The following is a 20,150-nucleotide window of genomic DNA, read 5'->3' as shown; positions in this document are numbered from 1 at the left end:
ACCCTTTTTGTTTAATGACAAAAATACTTGGGGAAAGCTGAAGATGCTACAGGAAAAAAAAGTTTGAATGAACACATTTAAAAATCTGGGAAGCTCAGATCCATTCTACACACTTTCATTTATTGTCTGGACAGATAAAGTACAAATAATTCAAACACAACAAGATTATGGAAAAAGAACCAGTTACAATACTTCCCCTCAGAAATCGTCTAAACTAGCAAGATTAACATGAAGCCATTCATTATAACTAAAGTATACAACTGCCTGGTCCTCAGATTTCTTCCCCCCGCCGCTACTGTGAACACATTATAGAGGAGAGGTTTTGACATGCCTTTCCCACTATGCTTACTTAGCAAATGCATCAAAACGTTGCCAGCAAACTGCGTTCATTCATAGCAGATGACGTAAAAAGGTTTCCCTGAATGTCGAATGAGTGTTCTCTGAACTGAAATCTGCTTTTTTTTTTTTTTTTTCAAAATCAAAAACAGGAAAAAGAAAAAAGATGTAAAGGAGGAGTCTACGATGCAGCCTTGGTTTTCGGTACTCTCTACACTACCACGACTACTACAAAGTTCGCCTCTTCAGTGTGAAGACAGCAGTCTGCCTGCATGCACTTAGTGGGTTCAGCATGGGAAAAAAACGCACGAAATAAGCACAAGTTATAAATAACCATAACATTTTATTACCATTAAGACTAAACTTGTATTGAAAAGGTTTTATATAACAAGACAAGAAAAGCAATAGCAAATTTAACTATCAACTAGATTATGCATAGCGAGTAACTGTTTCTATTACCCAGGGAAGAGCATGAACCCTTGTATTTTTTTTGTTTTATTTTTGTTTTAAATATAGAACCGTACAAAGCACAAACGTACTAAAATGATCAGTGCACTGGACGTGGGAGAATGCTCCCTCAGTCATTTTGTTCCCTTAGCTCTGTTTTGTTTCCCCCAAATCTGAATTACATTAAAATAAAGACCCAGTTGTTTTCTTATTTTTCTACTGTGCAGTAAGAAAAAATATTCACAACAAACATGACAATATACCAAACAATAGTTCTACACAAGTTACCTTGTTACCTCTTTAACTGTCACTTAAATAGCATAAGAAAACATCTTAAGACATTACAAACAAAACTAGCCAAGTGTTACAACTTATAATAAATTAACCCAAAGAAAAATAACTTTATATATATATTTATATCGTATATACACATACACACACAACAGAATGACACAATAATATGCTTCTTCCCATAGTTTAAGTAAACAAATAAGTAGTCTAGCCAATCTAGCTATATTTGATCTCGGCCATAGGCATCATCACATCAGCGATTAAATAAATAAATGTTTCAAGCAACATAAACAGTGTCTCAAATGTACCAACACAGCCCAGTTCTATCAGCACGGGCTACAAAGTGAATTTGAAAATTCCTTAATGAATTGAAAGCAAATGTATCTTTTGTTTTCCTTTCCTAAACACATTACATTGAACTATGATACTAAGATATGTAAATAATTTCGTAGCACCTACTGCTCAAACTAAGAAAGTTTTAGATCAAAAGGAAAAGTAATATTTTTAATTTTTTATTCTGCTGACTTCCCATACTGATGACTTAAAGAAAAACTGTCTTTCAACTCATCTCCTTGCTTTTGGGTTTTGACTGTGGGGGACTGTGGTACCCTGGGTAGAATGAACACTCCTTTCCCCTAGTAATTAATAATTTTTTAATTATTATTACATGCTATGAAAAGATATGAAGATCATCTGTTTATAGCCCATCCTTCAAAAAACAGTCTACGAATCCAGTTTAAAACACACATCTTGATCTCTAAAAAGTTACCAGTGCAGTATGAACGCGACAAAGTTGTCAATTTCCCCTAAATTAGCCAGTCAAAATATTTTTTCTCAAATCCAGATTCTCTTGTAAAAATTCTTTATATTTTATAAAAATAGATTTTTCTTGAAACCCATTTTCAGCAAAGAGACCACCTCTTTGGCAACAATGTTAATGTTATTAAATTGTTAATGTCATCAGGTATCCCCCTGGCCCCCATCCCCTAACAGAAGACTGTTTTAGTTCACATGATAGAAAAGAAAAAAGGAAAAATAAAAAAATTTGCAAAAGTTTTTTTTTCATTTTTGCAATTTTTATTATTCCTCTTTAATTTGTGTGGGTATTTTTTTGTTTGTTTTTTACCAATCTGAATGGATCAACATTTTGACGAAAAAGAAAAATCTTTTTTTTTCCCTTCTTTGAATCCCATTACTTTGTAAAAATTGTTTTATTTTTATTATTTTTTTTGTTTTTTATTTTTCTTCTTCAAATGAGCGAATGGTCATCTTAAAAAGACCCACCTTCAAGGAAGGTAGTAAAGTTAGCTGGCTGGGTAAAAATCCCTGCACATCGCTATCTATGTATAGTATATTCAACAACGACAGCTATGAAAGAACATTCAATGCATCAAAGGTATTTTTTTTTTTTTTTTGTATTTTTTTTTTTCTAAGTGTTATAAAATCCTTTCCTGGTACACCTCAGGATAATCCAATGTTTTAATACTTAGGCAACACTGGCTTATAAAGTCCATGGTTGAATATAAGCCTTGAAAGGTTTGTTTCTCTCTCTTGTTTGTGTGTACGTACGTGTGTGTGTGTGTGTGTGTGTGTGTATGCGTGTGTGTGTGTGTGTGTGCGCGCACGTGCGCGCACATGTGTTTTGTTCGTATATACTTATATATATATATATATATTTATATTTTTTAATAATTAAGGATGGGAAATTCAGGACTTGTGGGCTTTGTTGGTTTTAAAGGAAACTTGCAAGACTCGGTCTCCCAGGCGGTACCCGTTGAGGCTGGCGATGGCCATGGCGGCCTCGTCATAGTTGGTCATGGTGACAAAGCCGAATCCCTTGCACTTGTTGGTGTTGAAGTCGCGGATGACTTTGACGTTGTTCACTGCGCCAAAGGGGCCAAAGAGCTGCCAGAGGACGCTCTCATCGGAATCAGGGGAGAGGTTGTAGACAAAGATGCACCAGCCTGTTCCTGTGTGACCAGGGATGTTCATTCCCACAAGACTTGTCATCCCATCAATGGTGATTGGGGAGAACCTGGGGGGACAAGCAGAAGGGGGGACTGGTCCAGACATCAGTCTGACCAAGGATAACACAGAGATGCACAGACACAGACACAGGGCAAAGGGCTGAGTGAGTGTTTGCATTCAAAAACTCAAGTCTGTGGCATTTCCTCTGATTGGAATGGCTAGATTGGCTGAGGCACATATATGCCAAGAGAAAGGCCTACGAAAGTTCCTAAAAACCACAAGGAACTCTCATAGCAAGGCTCTACCACAGTTCTAGCACAGAATATGTTCATAGGGTATCCCACTCTGACCCATATCCTCCCCCACAGGAGACAGTGAGTTCTTGGGGAAGGGGCTTGAGTTCATTCATTCTGCTGCTCCACTTATTTATTCAGTGAAGCACATATAGGAATCTCACAGACATAGTGACATGTAGAAACTCAATAAATGTTTATTGATTGAATAAGTGAATAACATTGGTGGAAGTCAGTGCTTGGGAAATTTTATTTAATATTTAAGGTAGATTAGAGTATGGCTCTGGAAGTGCTCAAGTCTGCCATCTTTGCAGTCCCTTGTTTTATACAAAACTCTTATAGGGATTTTGACCCTATATAATATACTGATTAGTGTCTTGCTTTTCATTTGGTTGTTTTTCTCTGGAAGGCAGGAATAGGAGAAGAGAACTGTTTGAAAAAATAAGTAAATGTTCTTAGAGATTTGAAAGTCCTACGAAAGAAAAGTTCTATATCTAAAATTTAGACAATCCAATGGCTGCTGAAGGATATACTAAACATAACAGCTGAATAGATATTATTTGCTTTTAATCACTAAGTAAATCTTCCCTCTTGCTTAAAAACAAATAACAAGACAAAACCAAAAGTATCATCGTATAGATTCTTAGAAGGGCAAATCCATGTCTAAGTGTTATTTGCATTATTTCTGAAGACTGTCTTCACCTTTTCTCCTCCAACCGAATGAACTGACCTCGCTCAAGTTCATAGGTAGAGAACAGTTAAGTGTTTATGTTAAGGCCAAAGTCAGGGTCAGCAAGGAGGTTTCAACTCTAGTTGGTTATGGCTGCCTAGAGCTCTTTGGTAGAAAGAATTCTGGGTCCAAATTCAGGTTAACAGGACAAGAGAATGAATGCTCTTATCAACCAGTGATGTTTACCGTGGATGGGGACCTGGATGAGGCGGCAGCCATGCATGCTGCCGCTGTGTCTTCCCTGGCCCCATTTATGTATAGGCATCTCTCTCTCATCATGTTGTCTGCTAAAGGGGAGCAAAAGTCAGGGACAAAGAGCTGGGGAAAATGTAAAACGCGTGGGAACAGACAAGCAGTGTGCTAGGCTCCTGGAGACCATCCTCCCCCTGGTACCAGGACTGAGATCAGAGAGAGCAGAGCTCGGATAGCGGAGTCTGTTGTCAGTTAACAGCTTGCACTGTGTACCTGTCCCCACGGCTGGGATGCTTACGATGCATGGCCCAGGGAAAGAACTGCCTTGTGCAGCGGGTGTGATGCAGACTATTAAAGACACATCTCCTTTCCTTGACTGTAGGAAGGGGAATTACAGTGTGCAGCTCTACTGAGCAGGATGATGAAGATGCTATGTCCCTCGCAGCTCAGTGGGGCTTATCAAAGGCACATTTGGGAATATCATGGACACAGTGACACAATGCACTCGACTTCCTGAGATTCAGCTTTCAGACTAGGTCTGGAGCACCCATGTGACGGCATTCAAGAGATCCCCAAAAGCTTCCACTCTATTTCAGCCCCCCGACCTCACAAACAGGCTTTAAGTGAACAAAACAGCAAATTTAAAACACACATACATATATAATCACGGGAGGAATGATAATAACTGTTAAAACCTGTAACAAAAAACACACACAAAACCCTGGCTGAGGTGCACACAGATACAACGAGGGAAGGCGTGGGGGCGGGAGGCGGAAGGTGGTCCATGCATTTATGCATGCTTTGGCCAGGGGCTGGAAGTCCAAAATCTAACTTTTCCACTGACAATCATAAGATTGTCAGCCATGATTAACAAAACGTTCTAATTCTGATTTGCTGGAATTTGCCCTCTTAACGGAACCTTGGCATTGCTAATGCAAAACAGTTTGCTCTGCAAGTTTGCAAAATCAGCTGGCAGAGTTGGAGCCTTTCCCCTGAGGGAAGCCGCCCGGGAGGACCCAACTATCAAGGGCTCGGGAGCTGTGGCACCTGAACCTTAGCATGCCCGCCTGCAAATCAAAGAAAAAATGAAACACAAAAATACACGCCGTGTGCCCTAAAAGAAACAAACCAACGGAAGTCCGAAATGAAAATGAAGAATTGGACATGCTGGTGGAAGAAAAAAGGAAGAATTAAAAAAAAAAAAAGAAAAAGAAAAAAAAAAGTAAAGTTAGTGAATTAAAAAAAAAAAAAAAATTCTAGCCCCAGTCTGTGCCAACACGGACATCTGGCAATCTGTGGAGTTTTAATTACCTCTTTACGCCATAGGCCATATTAAGCAAATTGTCCAGCCTGCAAAGAGAAGGAGGGTCTCTGGGTTAATGCCTCACAGATGGCAAGATCGCTCAATGGAACTATTAATAAGAATGCTCCATTTTCTAAGAAGAAAAGCTCAACCACTTGCCCCAGTGCTCAGGAGCCTATCCACCAGTGGTTCCCCGCTTTCCTGCCTCCATTTCAAGTAATTCATGTGCAGGTCAATGCTGGAGTTTAAAGCAAGTGTCTAATGAATCTCCCTTTCTTTCAAGGCCATGAATTAATCCCATCCCCCCCACCTTTCAGAACATTCGCAGTGTACTTTATTTTACATTGTGTGTGAAATTGTTAAAAAGAGGCGGCTTCTTAGGTTGTTCACATTTTATTATAATGAAACTTGTGAATAAAGGTCTCATGTTAACAATTCATGCACACACACAATGCGTATCAGCACGGATCTTTTCTCCTTGTCTAGCAACATTAACTAAATCTTCTTATTACACACTTTTGGGGGATGGGGTAGGAAGAATTTTGAGGTTAAGATTTTTAAAAAAGCAGCTTACTATTTGCAACCGGAAACCACCTCCCAGTACACAGCTATTCTGTTATAATCTATTATCTCTCATGCTCAGCACCTTTTGGGGACAAGCTATTCACACCATGGGGCAGTAGTAACCATAGTTTCCGCCATTAGAAGCCTGCTGGAAAGGCTTTTTACATAAACACTGCATGTGCTCTCGCACAAAATAAAAATTAGATGACTTGGACTCTTCGTGAAATCATTAACCATTTCCCATTCAAGGGCACGGGAGGACACTGCGGAGGCTGATTTTTCTTCTCATGGTGGCCAGATGGAAGGGCGGGCTCTCTCCATGTGATGTTTGAAAAGGAGAAGAACCTTTCATTAAAAGGAAGTTGGGACATGGGTGGAATAAAATAATTATTTAGAATTATTATGGGAAGGTCAAGAATATTCTTATCACTTGCACAGTGGAGGCCGTTCCCGCGCGAACTACCTTCCTGGAGAGAAACCTGCCTTTCCGAAATGCCCCGGGAAAAGGGAATGCCCCATTGCACCGGGAGCTCCCCAGGGGTGGGGTTCCTACAGGAAACACTGATAAGGCTTGGACACATCTTCCTCTTTTCCCCAGAGGCTGCTGACATAATAGTCAGAGCAAAGTGAACACAAACGGGAGCGCCCCTGCGCACCTCACCCAGCAGTTACCTGCAGAAGAAAGAGGAGGACGGGCCAACCCATTCTCTCTGGCCAGGATCTGCCTCCTGACCTGCTCTTTTCATTGACTATATTAAATCCACTGCCTTACCCCTAAGTCTACGCTGCCAAATCCAGTCACCTCTGTGATGAACTCCTGTTGAACCTGAACCTCATTTGGTTAAATACAGACATTTGTTTGTAAGCCAAGGAATCTGCAGTTTAGCCACAGTCATGGTGGTACCCTGACAGGGGGATTAGAAGATCCTATCATCTCATTTGATGGGAGTGAAAACTGAGGCTGTGGGTAGGGGATTTCTGCACAGTGATTCCAGGGGATGGAGGTTCTTACCCTTGCCCCATCCTTCAGGGCCCCGGGCTTCCCTCGCCCTCACCCAGCTCTGTACCCAGGTAGCAAGGTGAATGGGCACGTGGGCACCCCTACCTGAACCTCTGGGCCTGGTGGTGAAGCGGGCCGGGGTAGCGCCGGTTGGGGGACTGGTAGAGCTGGGAGAGCAGGGCCTGGCTGGACTTCTGGCTGGGGTTGTTGGCAAACTTCACAGTAATCGGTTCTGTAGCACCGCTGGGCTTCTGGCCATTCAGCCCTTTGATGGCTTCTTCTGCCTCGATCCTTTTATCAAAGCGGATGAATCCCACCCCTCTGGACACTCCTGGGGGAAAGAGAAACAACCTTAATAAAAAGTGAACAAACCAAAGTGGTAAAAAAACAAAAACAAACAAACAAAAAAACCCTCCAGGAAGAAATGGGCTGGGCCCCAAGGACATTCTGTGGGGAATCAGCCCAGCGGTGGGGCTGGGCTGAGCCTGGCTCCCTGAATATCACACCCACCAAACGCATCTGCCTGCATTTCTGCCATAATGGCTTCGGACTGGTAACTCCCACCCACAGAACACAGGCACCTCTCACATCTGCCACTTCCAGCCCTCCTACACCTCCCTGCTCAGTCTTCATCTCCCCTTAGTTGCTGTGACTGATCACCCACTGTCCAATTTCTCACCCTCCAGTGGATCCTCCACCCCTAGCAACTAAGTAATCCATTTGAAGAGCAAACTCTGGTCACATTACATCCTTTAATATCATATTCTATACCTTTTTTTGTACCTTTTCAAGTTTTTACCTTGTGCATGGTCTCTGTTCCTCACTGCTTCTCATTCCAAACACAGAACAACAAACAAATAGCCCCCCCAAAACAACAACAACAACAAAAACCCCAAAAAACAAAACTTTCCTTCCATGGCTCCATGTTGCAAACAGATAAAGTTCAGTCTTCTTGGGGTGGCATGTAATATCCCTGATGATCCTACCCCCAAATCCCTGTTGGGCCTAGCCCTGCTGAGCTGCCAGATGTTCCTAGGACAGGTGGAGTTCTTCCTCGACTTCATGCCTAGAACTGCGCCCTCCTTGCCTATGCTATAGGATGCATCCTATCTGCCTGCCAGATAACTGCGAGTCACCCTAGAAATCCCTGTTCAAACTTCGCATCCTCAATGGAGCCTTCCCAATAATTTCCAGCAGGCATAGCGTGCCTTCTCCTGAGCTTTCACAGTGCACTGAACAGCCTCTAGCGGTGCTCATCACATGGGAGTCCAGTAAGGACTGTGCCTCCTCCACCCTGGACCCCGGTGTTTGTCTCTGGACCCTGGTGTCCCTCTGCACAGTGTTTGGGGCACAGCAGCTTCAATGAAGGTTTGTTGCATGACTTGAAGGAGAAGCACATGCTGAACTACTTCTAGGGGATGTTTTAAATTGAGAGCAAGTTGGGAGCAGGTGAAAACATTTTGCCATTAAAAATGAAACCTGGGGGTGTCTTGCATTTCTTACTGAGAGGTGGTGGTTGCCATTCTTTAGTGTGGACAAGTTCCTCAGTGCTGGGCGCTGGATTCGTATCTCTGCACTGCCATTGACTAGCTGGACTAAAGTCAGATCCCCTGCTTTGGACCTCTGTTTCCTCCTGTGTGAAATGGGCCAGTATGAAGTTCCCTCTCACACTATAATGCTAACATCGGGGCTAGAGTGAATCCTGGCTCCCTGGTTCTTTTCACACACACAAGTGTAATGTTACCTGGTTGAGTGCTGAAAGAGACTTTGAAGGTCATATAATTCCAGTCTCAACCCAATGCCTGAATCATCCTCAAAGCTCTGCCAAGCAGATCAGCTGCTGCTGGACCGATTCCCACGATGGAGGGCTCCTGCCTCCTGAGATGGCCCACTTTCAATGTGGGGAGTTGATTGAGAAGAAGTCTTTCTCTTACAATAAAAATCTGTCCACTCATGACCCATATCTACTACCCTACGTAACCATTACCCTTCTGCGCCTATGGATCACAGGGCTCTGACTAGTGACACTGAGACACAAGGAAAAAAACAACAAAAGAAACACTTAACCTGTGACTTGATCAACCAGGATCCGTGAGGTGATGATACGGCCATATTGCGAGAAAAGCTGCTCCAGTTCCTTCTGGGTCATGGTTTTGGGAAGGCCGCTAACGTAGAGGTTAGCATCCCTGATTGAGGCAGAGCTCGGGCGGGCATAGGAGACCTAGGTAAAAACAAGAGGAGCTAAATCCATTAGAGGCAACACCTTCCGAGTAGTAAGACCAATCAACCACCAAGATGAGAACACCTCATCTATCTTTCTAACTCATGGTGTCCATTTAAATAATTCAGGAGCTCAGATTTTAGCTCCCTTTGTAATAGTAGCGAGAACCAGGAGAATAGCAATAGAGGAACAAAAGGAGAGTTGACGATAACTTAAAACAAATGCACAGATAAAGGTCGCTAAATGCAGAGTAAAATAGCTACTGTATGGCAGCTGTTAAATGCAGAACTACCCACGCTTAGAGTTCTGGAGATTTACCTCCTGGGTGTGGGTGTATAGATGATTTACTGTGTCCAACACATAATAATCTTTGAATAAATAATAAAAAAAATCACCCATAAAATTTTGCTCTGCGGATTTCTCTCCTTGGCACCCTCCCCACACCATCCCCGTCTTCCTGAGCACATAAACGCGATCAGGTTCTCTGCGAGATTCTTTATGTTCCATCCTTTGTGCTGCTCCAATCTGTTCCCACAAGGTCTGCTCTCGCTGAATGACAAAGCACTGGTGAAATGGGGCTGAATGAACATCTGCTTGCAAAACTGGATATGTGACCTTGTCAGAACATCTGCAAGAACCAGTTGCCTTCGAACTTGGAGGTGGAGCAGATGAAACCACAATAAACAAAAATGAGGGCGAGGTGGAGAGGGGGGAGGGCAAGGGCAGCAGGAGAGAGACGCGAGCCTCACCGATGCTTATAATAAGTTCCACTTTGTAAATTTGTCCTCCCAGATCTCTCAACTGCTCCCCCCCAAAGCTAACACAGAAGTGTAAACAGATCTGAAATTCCATCTGCAAGAAGCCAAATCTGTAGCAGTACACACAAGCAAAGCAAACCCCAGCAGTCATTAATTTTAGACTTTCATTTACTTATTTATTTATTTTTTAAAGAAAACAACATCAGACGTTTGAAATATAATTTACAGCTAGTCTAACAAAGCACTTTCCTGCTGAAGCTATTTCTGGGGCGGTTATGGCTCAGAATAGATGATGAAAACAGTCATTTCAGAGCACATCTGACAATGTCGGACAGGAAGGGACCTATTTGCTTTAGCATTGTTCAGTTGGGAGTTTTATTTCATCTATAACCAATTTATAAGACCTGCTAAGACTCTAGGTGTGTGTGTGTGTGTGTGTGTGTGTGTGTGTGTGTGAGAGAGAGAGAGAGAGAGAGAGAGAGAGAGAGAGAGAGAATGTGTGTGTGTGTGTGTGTGTGTGCGCGCGCGTGCGCGCGCGCGCGCGCGTGCGTGCATTTGTGCAAAAGAAATGATCTAGGTTAAACTGGACTTCTGGCATTAAGAACTAAAGCTCCAGTAGCAAGGTGGACCTTGTGTTGAGACAGGGTCTAGCAAAGAGGAATGAGGCATGAGCAGACCCCTCACCATGGCACTCTCTGTTTCCCTGACAGAGATGCCAGGACCCTCTATGGGTTCCACTCTTACAATAGATGTTAACCGGTTAATGATATGAAGGACTAACTTATCTTGCTGATGGAGCAAAGCAGCTCTCACCTGCAGTGTCTTCACCTTCTAGAAGCTCATGGCTGGCTTCTCCAAGCTCCTCCTCAGGACATGGCTGACAGGCAGAGGGACCTTTACATGGAGGGTCCCGTGTCTGCATTTTTGGGGGTTGGAGGATGAAAAACCAAGAACCCTATGAGATTGTCTGGCCAGGGTGCCACTCCACATGGGGCTCTTCCCTGCTTTCTTTTAAGGGACAAAGTATCTCTGATTAACCTTGCAAAACTTGTCTTTAGGCATGAGGAGGGAGCAGTAGGGAGAAAGAAACAGAAACTTCATGATATGTCCGTGGTAATAAGAGGCACTCTTGTCTGACCCCTGCCAATTACTGACAAATTATCTGGATGACCTTTGTGTTTCCGTAAAACATACCCTCCTCCCTCTTTGGATTTGCTCAAGTGGAAAAATTTTCCCACCTACTTCCTTAGCTGCAAATCCTACTCCTCTTTCAGGCTCAGCTCACATGCCACCTCCTCTAATTAGCATTCCCTGATCTCCCAACTGGGCTCACAAAGAGCCACACCCACAGTACTTAACCTGTCCCGACTTTGATTCACCATCTCTCCATCTAGTCTGCGGATTTCCTTGAAGCCATGGTTGTAAACATGTCTCTTATTCATCTCTGTGGCTCTAGTTCCCAGCACAGAGCCTGATACCCACAGGGTACTCAACACCCAGAGGAAGACTGAGTGAACACCACAGCCCACACTGAATGATGCTAACATTAATGGCTCTTTGGGGTTAATTGTAGCTTGGTTTTCTGAGAATTAAGGGGGAATCACTGAGAGTTAAGTATCCAGAACTAAGCTAAGAACTAAGAGATATGCTTCCCATTCTCCAGTGTCTGTGGTTGGAAGGACTGAAACAGTGTTGAAGGGCTAGACATCATTTAAAGGTCTTCCCAACAAACATTTCCTGAAGGTCCACTCTGAGGAGATATACAACACACAGGAACAAGGCATGGTTTCTTGCCCTAAAGGACCTCCAAGTGCAATGGATGCAACTCAGGAGGTACTCAATAAATGAGTTAAATGGAAGAATGACTAGTATGCATATGGACCAATCGGTGCAATGCTATAAATGTGTACTACTCCAGGGTGATGCATAGATGCAACTGGAACATAAAGAAGGGAAAGACTAATCTTCCTTTTCTTAAAGGTTTAAAAGGGCCAGGAAGGAGGCAGAGCTGAGGTGAGACTGATGGAGAAACAGGTGGTGTGACAGTGTCAGGGTCAGGGAATAGTGGCCTGATGATATCACTCCTCTACTTGAGGACCAACAGGAAGATGAAGGTCAAGGGCTTAGTGTAGGGCCTGCCTGATATCCACAGGGTACATATATGGATTCCCATTAGCTCTGGGCACCCAGTACAGAGCGGAACAGGCTGGGACAGACCTGCTGGGAAAAGGAGCTGGCACTGGGAAGCGAGTGACACAACCAGCATCATCTCCTCAGAAGATGGTTCTGACAGGGAGATTCTCAGTCAAGGACAGGTCCCAGCCACAGAGCAGCAGCACATCTCTAAGGCAAGTGGCACCCTGCTTATCCTCTGCCAAGCCAGTTCCTGCTGCTTAGTTGTTCTCCTCTATGTGGAACCTTAAGTCTATTGTTCTCTTAGTTCCCTGTCCAGGAAACATGTAGAAATAGGAGTGGATAAAAATGACAGAAAAAATGATCTTCCCACAATTCAATATCCAAAACACTCCTTCCAGTATCTTAAACTTTTCAAATCCCCTCATCCATTTATTAAATCCTCACTGAGTGACTACAGATGGCGGCCCTTTGTTTGGGTGAAACATTTTTAAAGATCTCCAATTTTCAGCTCCTGCAGAATCAGGCATTGCTGGCTTGTTAACCCCACTGAGCCTAGAGCCTGGGGCTTCAATGCTGGAGGTAGCGCCCTGCAGAAGCCTGTGCCTAAGACCATGGGGATCCAGCTTGCTTCATTCATCCATGATCTCTGAAGACAAGACTGGCATTTCTAGGCCAGCACTGATCTTGTTCTGGAGCTTGGAAAAAGCTGAAAGGAGGGAGCTTACTCCTCTCTCTCGGGATAAGAGTGGTCCACAGGGAGGGGAAGGTAAATGGCTGACTTTACAAATGATCTTGAGGGAAGATTTGCAGTCCCTCCAAATTCCCATCCCTATCCATCCCTGCAGGCTCACAGCAGCCCTATCCCTCCAAGAGTGAGAGTACAGCATGAGCTATGCATCCTGACTGTGGGCAAGTACAATAGTTGACCTTTGGCAAGTAATTATATGTTGATAAGTCTCAGTTTCTTTACTGGTATAAAGGAGGACAATTCTTTGATGGGTTATTATAAAGCATTGAGATGATATGAATGTATCTAGCACATACCTAGAATTTAGTTGATACTTAGTATGATTACTGATGAGTTATACAGATGTTTGTGGGCCATCCTGGGACTCCAACCCTCATTGGGACACATCTTTTAATTTTATCATAAGCAAACATTTGGAACATTGCCAGTGAGTTCCTATGGAGGCACTGTCCTCGGTCACCCTGGTGGGGTCTGGATCGTCCTTGACCAGTCCACAGCCATGAATTAGCCCTAGCACACCCTACAGATTCCACTGCTTCCCATCCTCACAGCGTTTTCCATTTTTCCAGGTGATTTCACAAGACAGCTCTCAGTGATTCGCGCCAAGGTGGCAAGGCAGGCATTGCCATTCCTCAAGGGCTGGGGCTGCCCCTTCCCATGCAATACTCACAGGCACCTTCATCTGTGCGCTGCCTGGGCAGGGTGGGAGGAAGAGCATGGCCTGGGGAAAACTGTTTCCTGAGTCATCTGGCAACCCCTGGGCCTTCTCTGACCCGCCATGGTATAGGAAAGGGAGAGGTCTTGGAAAACATGATAAAGGCATCATCTTGGGTGTTACTGGGAATATAAGATGAGAGGGAAAGCCATCTTCTCTGCCCTGGAAAGGTGCTCCTTCAGGAAAACACTGGCATTAGAAGATTAAAGTTCATTCATTCCACCCCTTCCTCAACACTTCCAGTGTGTCAGGCCTTGTGCTAGGGCTGAGAGCGTCTCTGTTTCAAGGGCCCCACAGGCCGCTGAGGGAAGTAAGCAAACAAGTGAAGAGTGAGACACAGAGGCTTGTTCTTGATGGGGATCCTCTCATTTCATACCCCCTGTGCTTCCTTCCATGTGGAGGAAGCCCCCAGAGGAGCAGTGCAGGCCAGGGGAGAGGCCTCAGTGAAGGAAATGGGCACCTGAGCCTCAGCCGCTGCCTGCCTCCTCCCTCTGGGAGTCAGATGCCAGCTGGAAGCACACCTTCTGCTCCAGGCTCTCAGGTCCCATGGGAGCATGTTGTGCTCTGATACAAGGAGGCCTGTGGGGACCAGATCACCTGCGATGGGGCATGTCAGTCTGTGCAAGTGGGGGGTTCTGTGTCAGGAAGCCTATTGTGCCCATGGAATTCATCTGGGACTTAACAGCATTAAGATGATCTTAGGATTCCATATCTTTTACTCTTCTACCTCATTTCTCAATGAGTTTAGAACTTGGAGGCATCATTTGTTGGGCACTTTGAGTTACAAGAAGGACTTCTATCGTTGACTGAATGTTTTTATAAGCTCAGCATTCTATTTACAAAACTGCCAATTTCTACAAAAACAGCTCATGGTTAAGTGGAAATAAAGGGGACAGGTGACAATGGAAATAAAGCACCATCCTTGAAACCTGCTTTCAAAAACTTGATGCTATAAGTGGCCTCAAATGTTCAAGGCAGGCAGGGCCAGAGTTATCTCAATGGTTGAGTGCCAACCTATGAACCAGGAGGTCATGGTTCAATTCCTGGTCAGGGTACATGCCCGGATTGTGGGCTCGATCCCCAGTGTAAGCTTGCAGGAGATGTCCAATCAATGATTCTCTCTCATCATTGATGTTTCTATCTCTCACTCCCTTTCCCTCTCTAAAATCAATTATATATATATAATTGGTACAGAAAAGGGAGAGGACTTGGAAAACATGATAAAGGCATCATCTTGGGTGTTACTGGGAATATAAGATGAGAGGAAAAGCCATCTTCTCTGCCCTGGAAAGGTGCTCCTTCAGGAAAACACTGGCATTAGAAGATTAAAGTTCATTCATTCCACTGGGAATATAAGATATATATATATATATATATATATATATATATATATATATACAATATATATATATATAAAATTTATTTATTTATCTATTTATCTATTTATTTATTTATTTATTTATAGTTCAAGGCAGGATCCAAACAGCAGGCCACTCACCTTACACATTTCCAAGGACAGGAAGCTCACTCTTCATGAGGCATCCTATACCATCACTGGTTACTAGACAATTATTTCTACTACTGAGTTAAAAGCTGTCTTCCCCAGAGTTTCTACCCTTCTTCTATTTCTATTCTAGCTCCACACACTAGGAGCATCCTTGCTGTCTTCATCACCCCTTATCTTGTGAGTCTCACTAGTAGGTATTGGTTAGAATATCAGGCAACTGTATTTTTAGACAGGTCACTTCAAGGAAGTTCTCATTTATCTGACCTTAACTGAAACTGAGCATCTATTATGGAATGGAAAGGCAACAGAGTAGCCTCATTAAGAGCAAGAACTTTGAGGTTGAAGAGATGTGAGTTTAAATCCAGACCACTTACCGACTATGTGTGGTTGGGGTAAGTCACTTAACCTTTCTGAGCTGCATTCTTTGAATAACGTAGTTTAGAAGCTTTCTAATAGAGATGTTTGAGGGTTAAACAAGCATGCATGTAGGATTCCTGGGCACAATGCCTGGCACACAGTAAGTGCTCAATAAATAGTGGCTTTGATATGATTGCTATGCAATCAGACCTTACGCTAGACACTGAGGGTGCAGAGATGAATGCAATAGTTCCTGACATAATAATAGGATTATTCGTCTAGCAGAGGACACACACACAAAGATAGCTGATTCCAGAATATCAGGCTGCAGATTTCCCCCAATCTGTTGTAACACCCCACTCTCTGTTCAAGCACAACATCCCTAGAGCATACAGATCCCGGGGGACATTCACTTCAAAGAGCCCAGGAGAAGAGTAGCAGCAGAGAACAGACTCTGATCCTGCCAGGGCCTTCTAGGAGCAACCCTTTCGAGGACCTCCAAACCTACTCCAAGAGCTGGGAGTGAAGAAATAAGCCAGCTGGCTCCTGGAAACTAGTTTTGACTGTGAGGACCGCAGGCAGGACAGGTGTCAGTATGAGGACTCAGGCCACACACTTCCCCCTCCCGCCACCTGATACATGGTATTCTGTTATCTGGGGCAAAACCTGATGCTAACATTTCCAAGGGAGTTCTGAATGTGCCACTTATCCCTGCTCAAACACTTTCAAGGGTTCTCTAGCACCTTGTCACGGTTCTGATCCTTTACCTGATCGTTCAAGTCCGACCTCTCCTCCTACTAATCTCTCCATGCACCTTCCACCTCAATTCAAACAAAAAAAGTGAATGTGCACTGAAAGTTTCTGCTTCTACGTCTTTGTTCTTGCTGTTTGTTCATCATCATGGCAAAAGAGACTCCTGCCCATCCTTCCAGGCTCAGCCTGAATTCTGCCTCCTCCATGAAGCACAGGCACAAATGACTGCTCTCTCCTTGGACTCCAAAGATGGTACACATTTCAATGGCAGCAGCTATCACACCCTGCCTCCCATCATAGCCATCGGGGTCTACACTGAATCTGCCCTCATAGTCTGAGCATTCTGATGGTGGTTTGTACAGACTTCCTGTGGCATCTAGTTGCAAAGCATTACATTGTGAAGGTACTGAATAAATGCTCTCTGAATTGAAATGGAAATTTGAAATATACTGTATGCAAGGACTTTTAGCTCCCAGGAGCTGACTCTGGTGTGGAGAAGAAACGAAAAGGAGTCATGAAGTTGACGAGTATCCAAGAATATCATGAGAGGCTCTGGCACACAGTAGGCCAAATAAATATGTGTTTTGAAACAAAGATATGGTGATGGATTCGTGTGCTTTACAACTTCTTTTTAAAAGTCCATCAAATTATGGAGGAGGCTTACTATGTACAAGAATTTTGCTGTCTGGTGGCCCTAGAAGGGAGAGATGTGCTAATTAATGGTTTAATAGCCTGACTAGTGGAAAAGCTGGTCTCAGACTCAGTGCTTCAGACTAAGTCATTCTCCTCAAACTGCAACTCCTGACTCTTGCTTTTTGAAAACCTGGTAAGGTTACTGTGGCCACCTGAAAGCTCCATAATACTTTCCACTAAACAAAGCCTTTATGTATGCTGCCCAAGATTCAACAAGACTCAGGCTCTGAAACAGGTAGATGAAAAAATTCTTCCCCTCTCCTCATGTAATTTTCACCTTAGAAGTCAACTGCATTTTCACCTTAGAAGTCAACTTAGAAGTCATTCTGGGGAACATTACTTGAACACCCACTGTATGCCATGGTGAGATATTATTAGTTCTATTTTCCCGATGACAAACTCTAGCTCAGTGAGATGAAGTACTTATCCAAGGTCACAAAGCTGAACTAAGACAAAGCCAGATAATGACTTCAAGTTTGAGGATCTTTCCCCTATGGTAGGCTGAAGTGGACGGGCAGTGAAATAAAAACCGTGTACTTGGCACATACTGCTCTAGCCCTGAAATGTTACCAAGCTGGAAAGATGGCGCTATAATATCTTAGTTATACTGTTAGAGCTGGAGGAACCTTCTGCAGATGGGGAAATAAGTCCAGAGAAGTACAGTAAGTTCCCCAGGTCATCCTGGGAGTGTTTGACAGAGCTGGGTCTTGTCTCTCCATCTCAATATGGAGCTCTTTTGACTGAATAATGAGGGGGGAAGGGAAGAGGGAAAAGCTCTATGACCTTTGATAGGCCACTGATTTGTCCTAGGGCTTTGTGAGAAGAGATTATTTCCGGGGGGCCACTGAGGTTTTAGGCTAGCACTGCCCAATAGAACATTCCAGGACCATGAAAATGGTCTAGATCACATGTGTCAAACACAAGGCCCGCGGGCCAAATCCAGCCCGCCAGGCCTTGCAATGTGGCCCGCACCGCGCTGTCATCACTGCACTCCGCTGTCAGTTTATGACATTGTCAGTTTCTGACTGTTCAGTAAACCATTCGGCCCGCGATTTAGGCTGGATTTTAGATTTTGGCCCCTTCTCTGATTGAGTTCGACACCCCTAGTCTAGATCTATACAGTTGAATATGGTAGCTACTAGCTACATGTGGCTACCGAGTACTTCCAAAATACTTAGTGTGACTGAGGAAATGAACTTTTCATTTTATTTAATCTTGCTTAATTTAAATTCAAATTATAATCATATATGGCTAATGGGCACTCTCCTGGGAAGAACAGCTCAAGGCCTAGAAGCAACATGAAGTTACAGTAGCTCAGACTGCAAGGGACCTTTAGGATCATTTAGTTAGACTCCGGTCTGCTACAGAAATCCTTTCTTCATCATCCTTAGTGACTCCATTTGAATGCCTTTGACAATCAGGGACTCACTATCACCCAAGGCTAATGTGCTACCCTCATAACTTCATAAATTCTCTTCGCAGATTCTTGAAATATAGGATTGAGCTTTAGAGTCACTTCAGACCCTCTCCCCCACCCCTGCTTTCCCCCTGCCCCAGGGTAATGGAAAAGCAATCACTGTGGAGTGAATGTGTGACTGGAGAAATCCCTTTGCTATCTTTGTCATTTGCCTCTGGACAACCCTTAGGGTGTCAGCTCTTTTAAAATCAGGAAGCTGAGAATGAGATAAAAGACAGCAGGCCAGTGTGGCCAAGAAAGGATCACTATTTCCTGTGATTTAGACTCCACAGTTCTCCTAACATGGCCAAGGTCTGCCAAGTTGCTTTTTTTTACGCAGCTTGCATCACACTGTTGATTGATTTTACATTTGTAGGCTGATAAAGCCCACGCCCCATTCCATGCACTTCTAAAAACCTACATGTCCTCACAACCTGGACCTATCAATTTTCTTTTGTAATCCAGACCCCCACTGTGGATGGCCTCTAAGATGCTGGATCATATCAACCTCACTGGGCAGGGACAGTAGGGAAACTATTTCTCACACTCCTATCCCTGTATCTGAAATTATTCTCTCAAAGGAAGTGAGCAGGGTATTGGGTAGCACAGCAGCCAAACAGAATCTCTCATGGAGACGGCAGCTTGGTGTGACTGGGTAAGTGGGGCTCCGGTTTCCACTGGCCTTGCCTGTGTGCCCTCTTCTTGCTCCTTGGGGATTCAGTGATCCAGGTGCCCTTGCTGACCTTGGCAGGGGAAGTGCTCCTGCACTGCCTCTGCCTCTAGCTATAATGGGGGAGGAGAAAAAGGCCTTTTTATTATTAAGAGGACTGAGGGAGGCAGTCTATTATTCCTGGGTGGGGTGATATCCATCAGCAAAAAATGATCTGCTAACTCTCCGGAAGCATTAAGAGCAGTGATAGGAGAAATAATTGCTTATGCCAAGTGCGAAGAAGAGATGCCTCAGCGGAATGAAGGCCTTTAGCAAGGCAGGTGGATGCTGGGGGAGGGAGGGAGGCCCGGATGACCCCTGGCGAGAGCAAGAAGCGGGAGGGGCAAACTGGAAGCAGTGGGAAGATTCCCCTGGAGGCACCGTCAGTGCCATTAGAAGAATGAAGTGAAAATGGAGAAATGGCTAAGCCGTATCACAGCCCAGAGAGGCTGGAATAAAGAGCACGCTCTCCCTCTTCTTCCTGGAGAAGGGAGATGTTTCCTTTTGAAAAGCCTTCCCCTTCACTAGTCCTGCTCCCCCCTTGACTGGGGCTCCTGTCTCACAATAAAGCGTCTTCTTACTCTCTCACCCCATTTCCCATCTGAGTGCCAACCCTCCTGGGTTCACTGAGTGGCAGAAACAGCCCTTTTCTCGCCTCATCCCTGAAATCGCTCACACCTCCGGTTTGGACAAGAGCTGTGCTCTGTGAATGTTTTCCTTAGAGTCAAAATTTTATAATTTGAGTAATAGCTTAATGCAATTATTAGAAAAAGACAAGACATAAAACCATCTGCAAACATGCAACTCAATGAAAAAAGGAAGGAAATACATAAAGATGGTAACTGCGTTGAGTTGGGAATGGCTGATAATGCCTTCATTATAAGATAATACACTTTCCAAATAATTCTTCAATATGCATGTCTTGCTTTTAAAGTGAGTAAAAAAGCTCCCAAGTGAGCTTATGAAAACCAAT

General features: G+C 43.9%; 1 protein-coding gene across 15 annotated transcripts in view; it reads right to left on the bottom strand.

The window, feature by feature from the left end:
* Positions 1–659: 659 nt before the first annotated feature.
* ELAVL4 (ELAV like RNA binding protein 4) overlaps positions 660–20,150 on the bottom strand; it is a gene marked incomplete at its 5' end in the record, with an annotated part of 137,539 nt that continues 118,048 nt past the window's right edge. For 9 of the 15 annotated variants that reach the window (XM_084872931.1, XM_084872921.1, XM_084872932.1 and 6 more), the window contains 4 exons: positions 660–3,151; positions 5,569–5,607; positions 7,230–7,455; positions 9,192–9,345. In XM_084872931.1, coding sequence (XP_084729057.1) covers positions 2,782–3,151; positions 5,569–5,607; positions 7,230–7,455; positions 9,192–9,345 — 789 coding nt within the window. In that variant the 3' untranslated portion in view covers positions 660–2,781. The remainder of the gene's footprint in view (positions 3,152–5,568; positions 5,608–7,229; positions 7,456–9,191; positions 9,346–20,150) is intronic. The other 6 variants (XM_084872925.1, XM_084872933.1, XM_084872935.1 and 3 more) reach the window with 2 other exon arrangements.

The sequence above is a fragment of the Pipistrellus hanaki genome, assembly GCF_964339955.1.
Source record: "Pipistrellus hanaki genome assembly, chromosome: 2".
NCBI lineage: Eukaryota > Metazoa > Chordata > Mammalia > Chiroptera > Vespertilionidae > Pipistrellus > Pipistrellus hanaki.
This window is presented reverse-complemented; position numbering and strand designations above follow the sequence as displayed.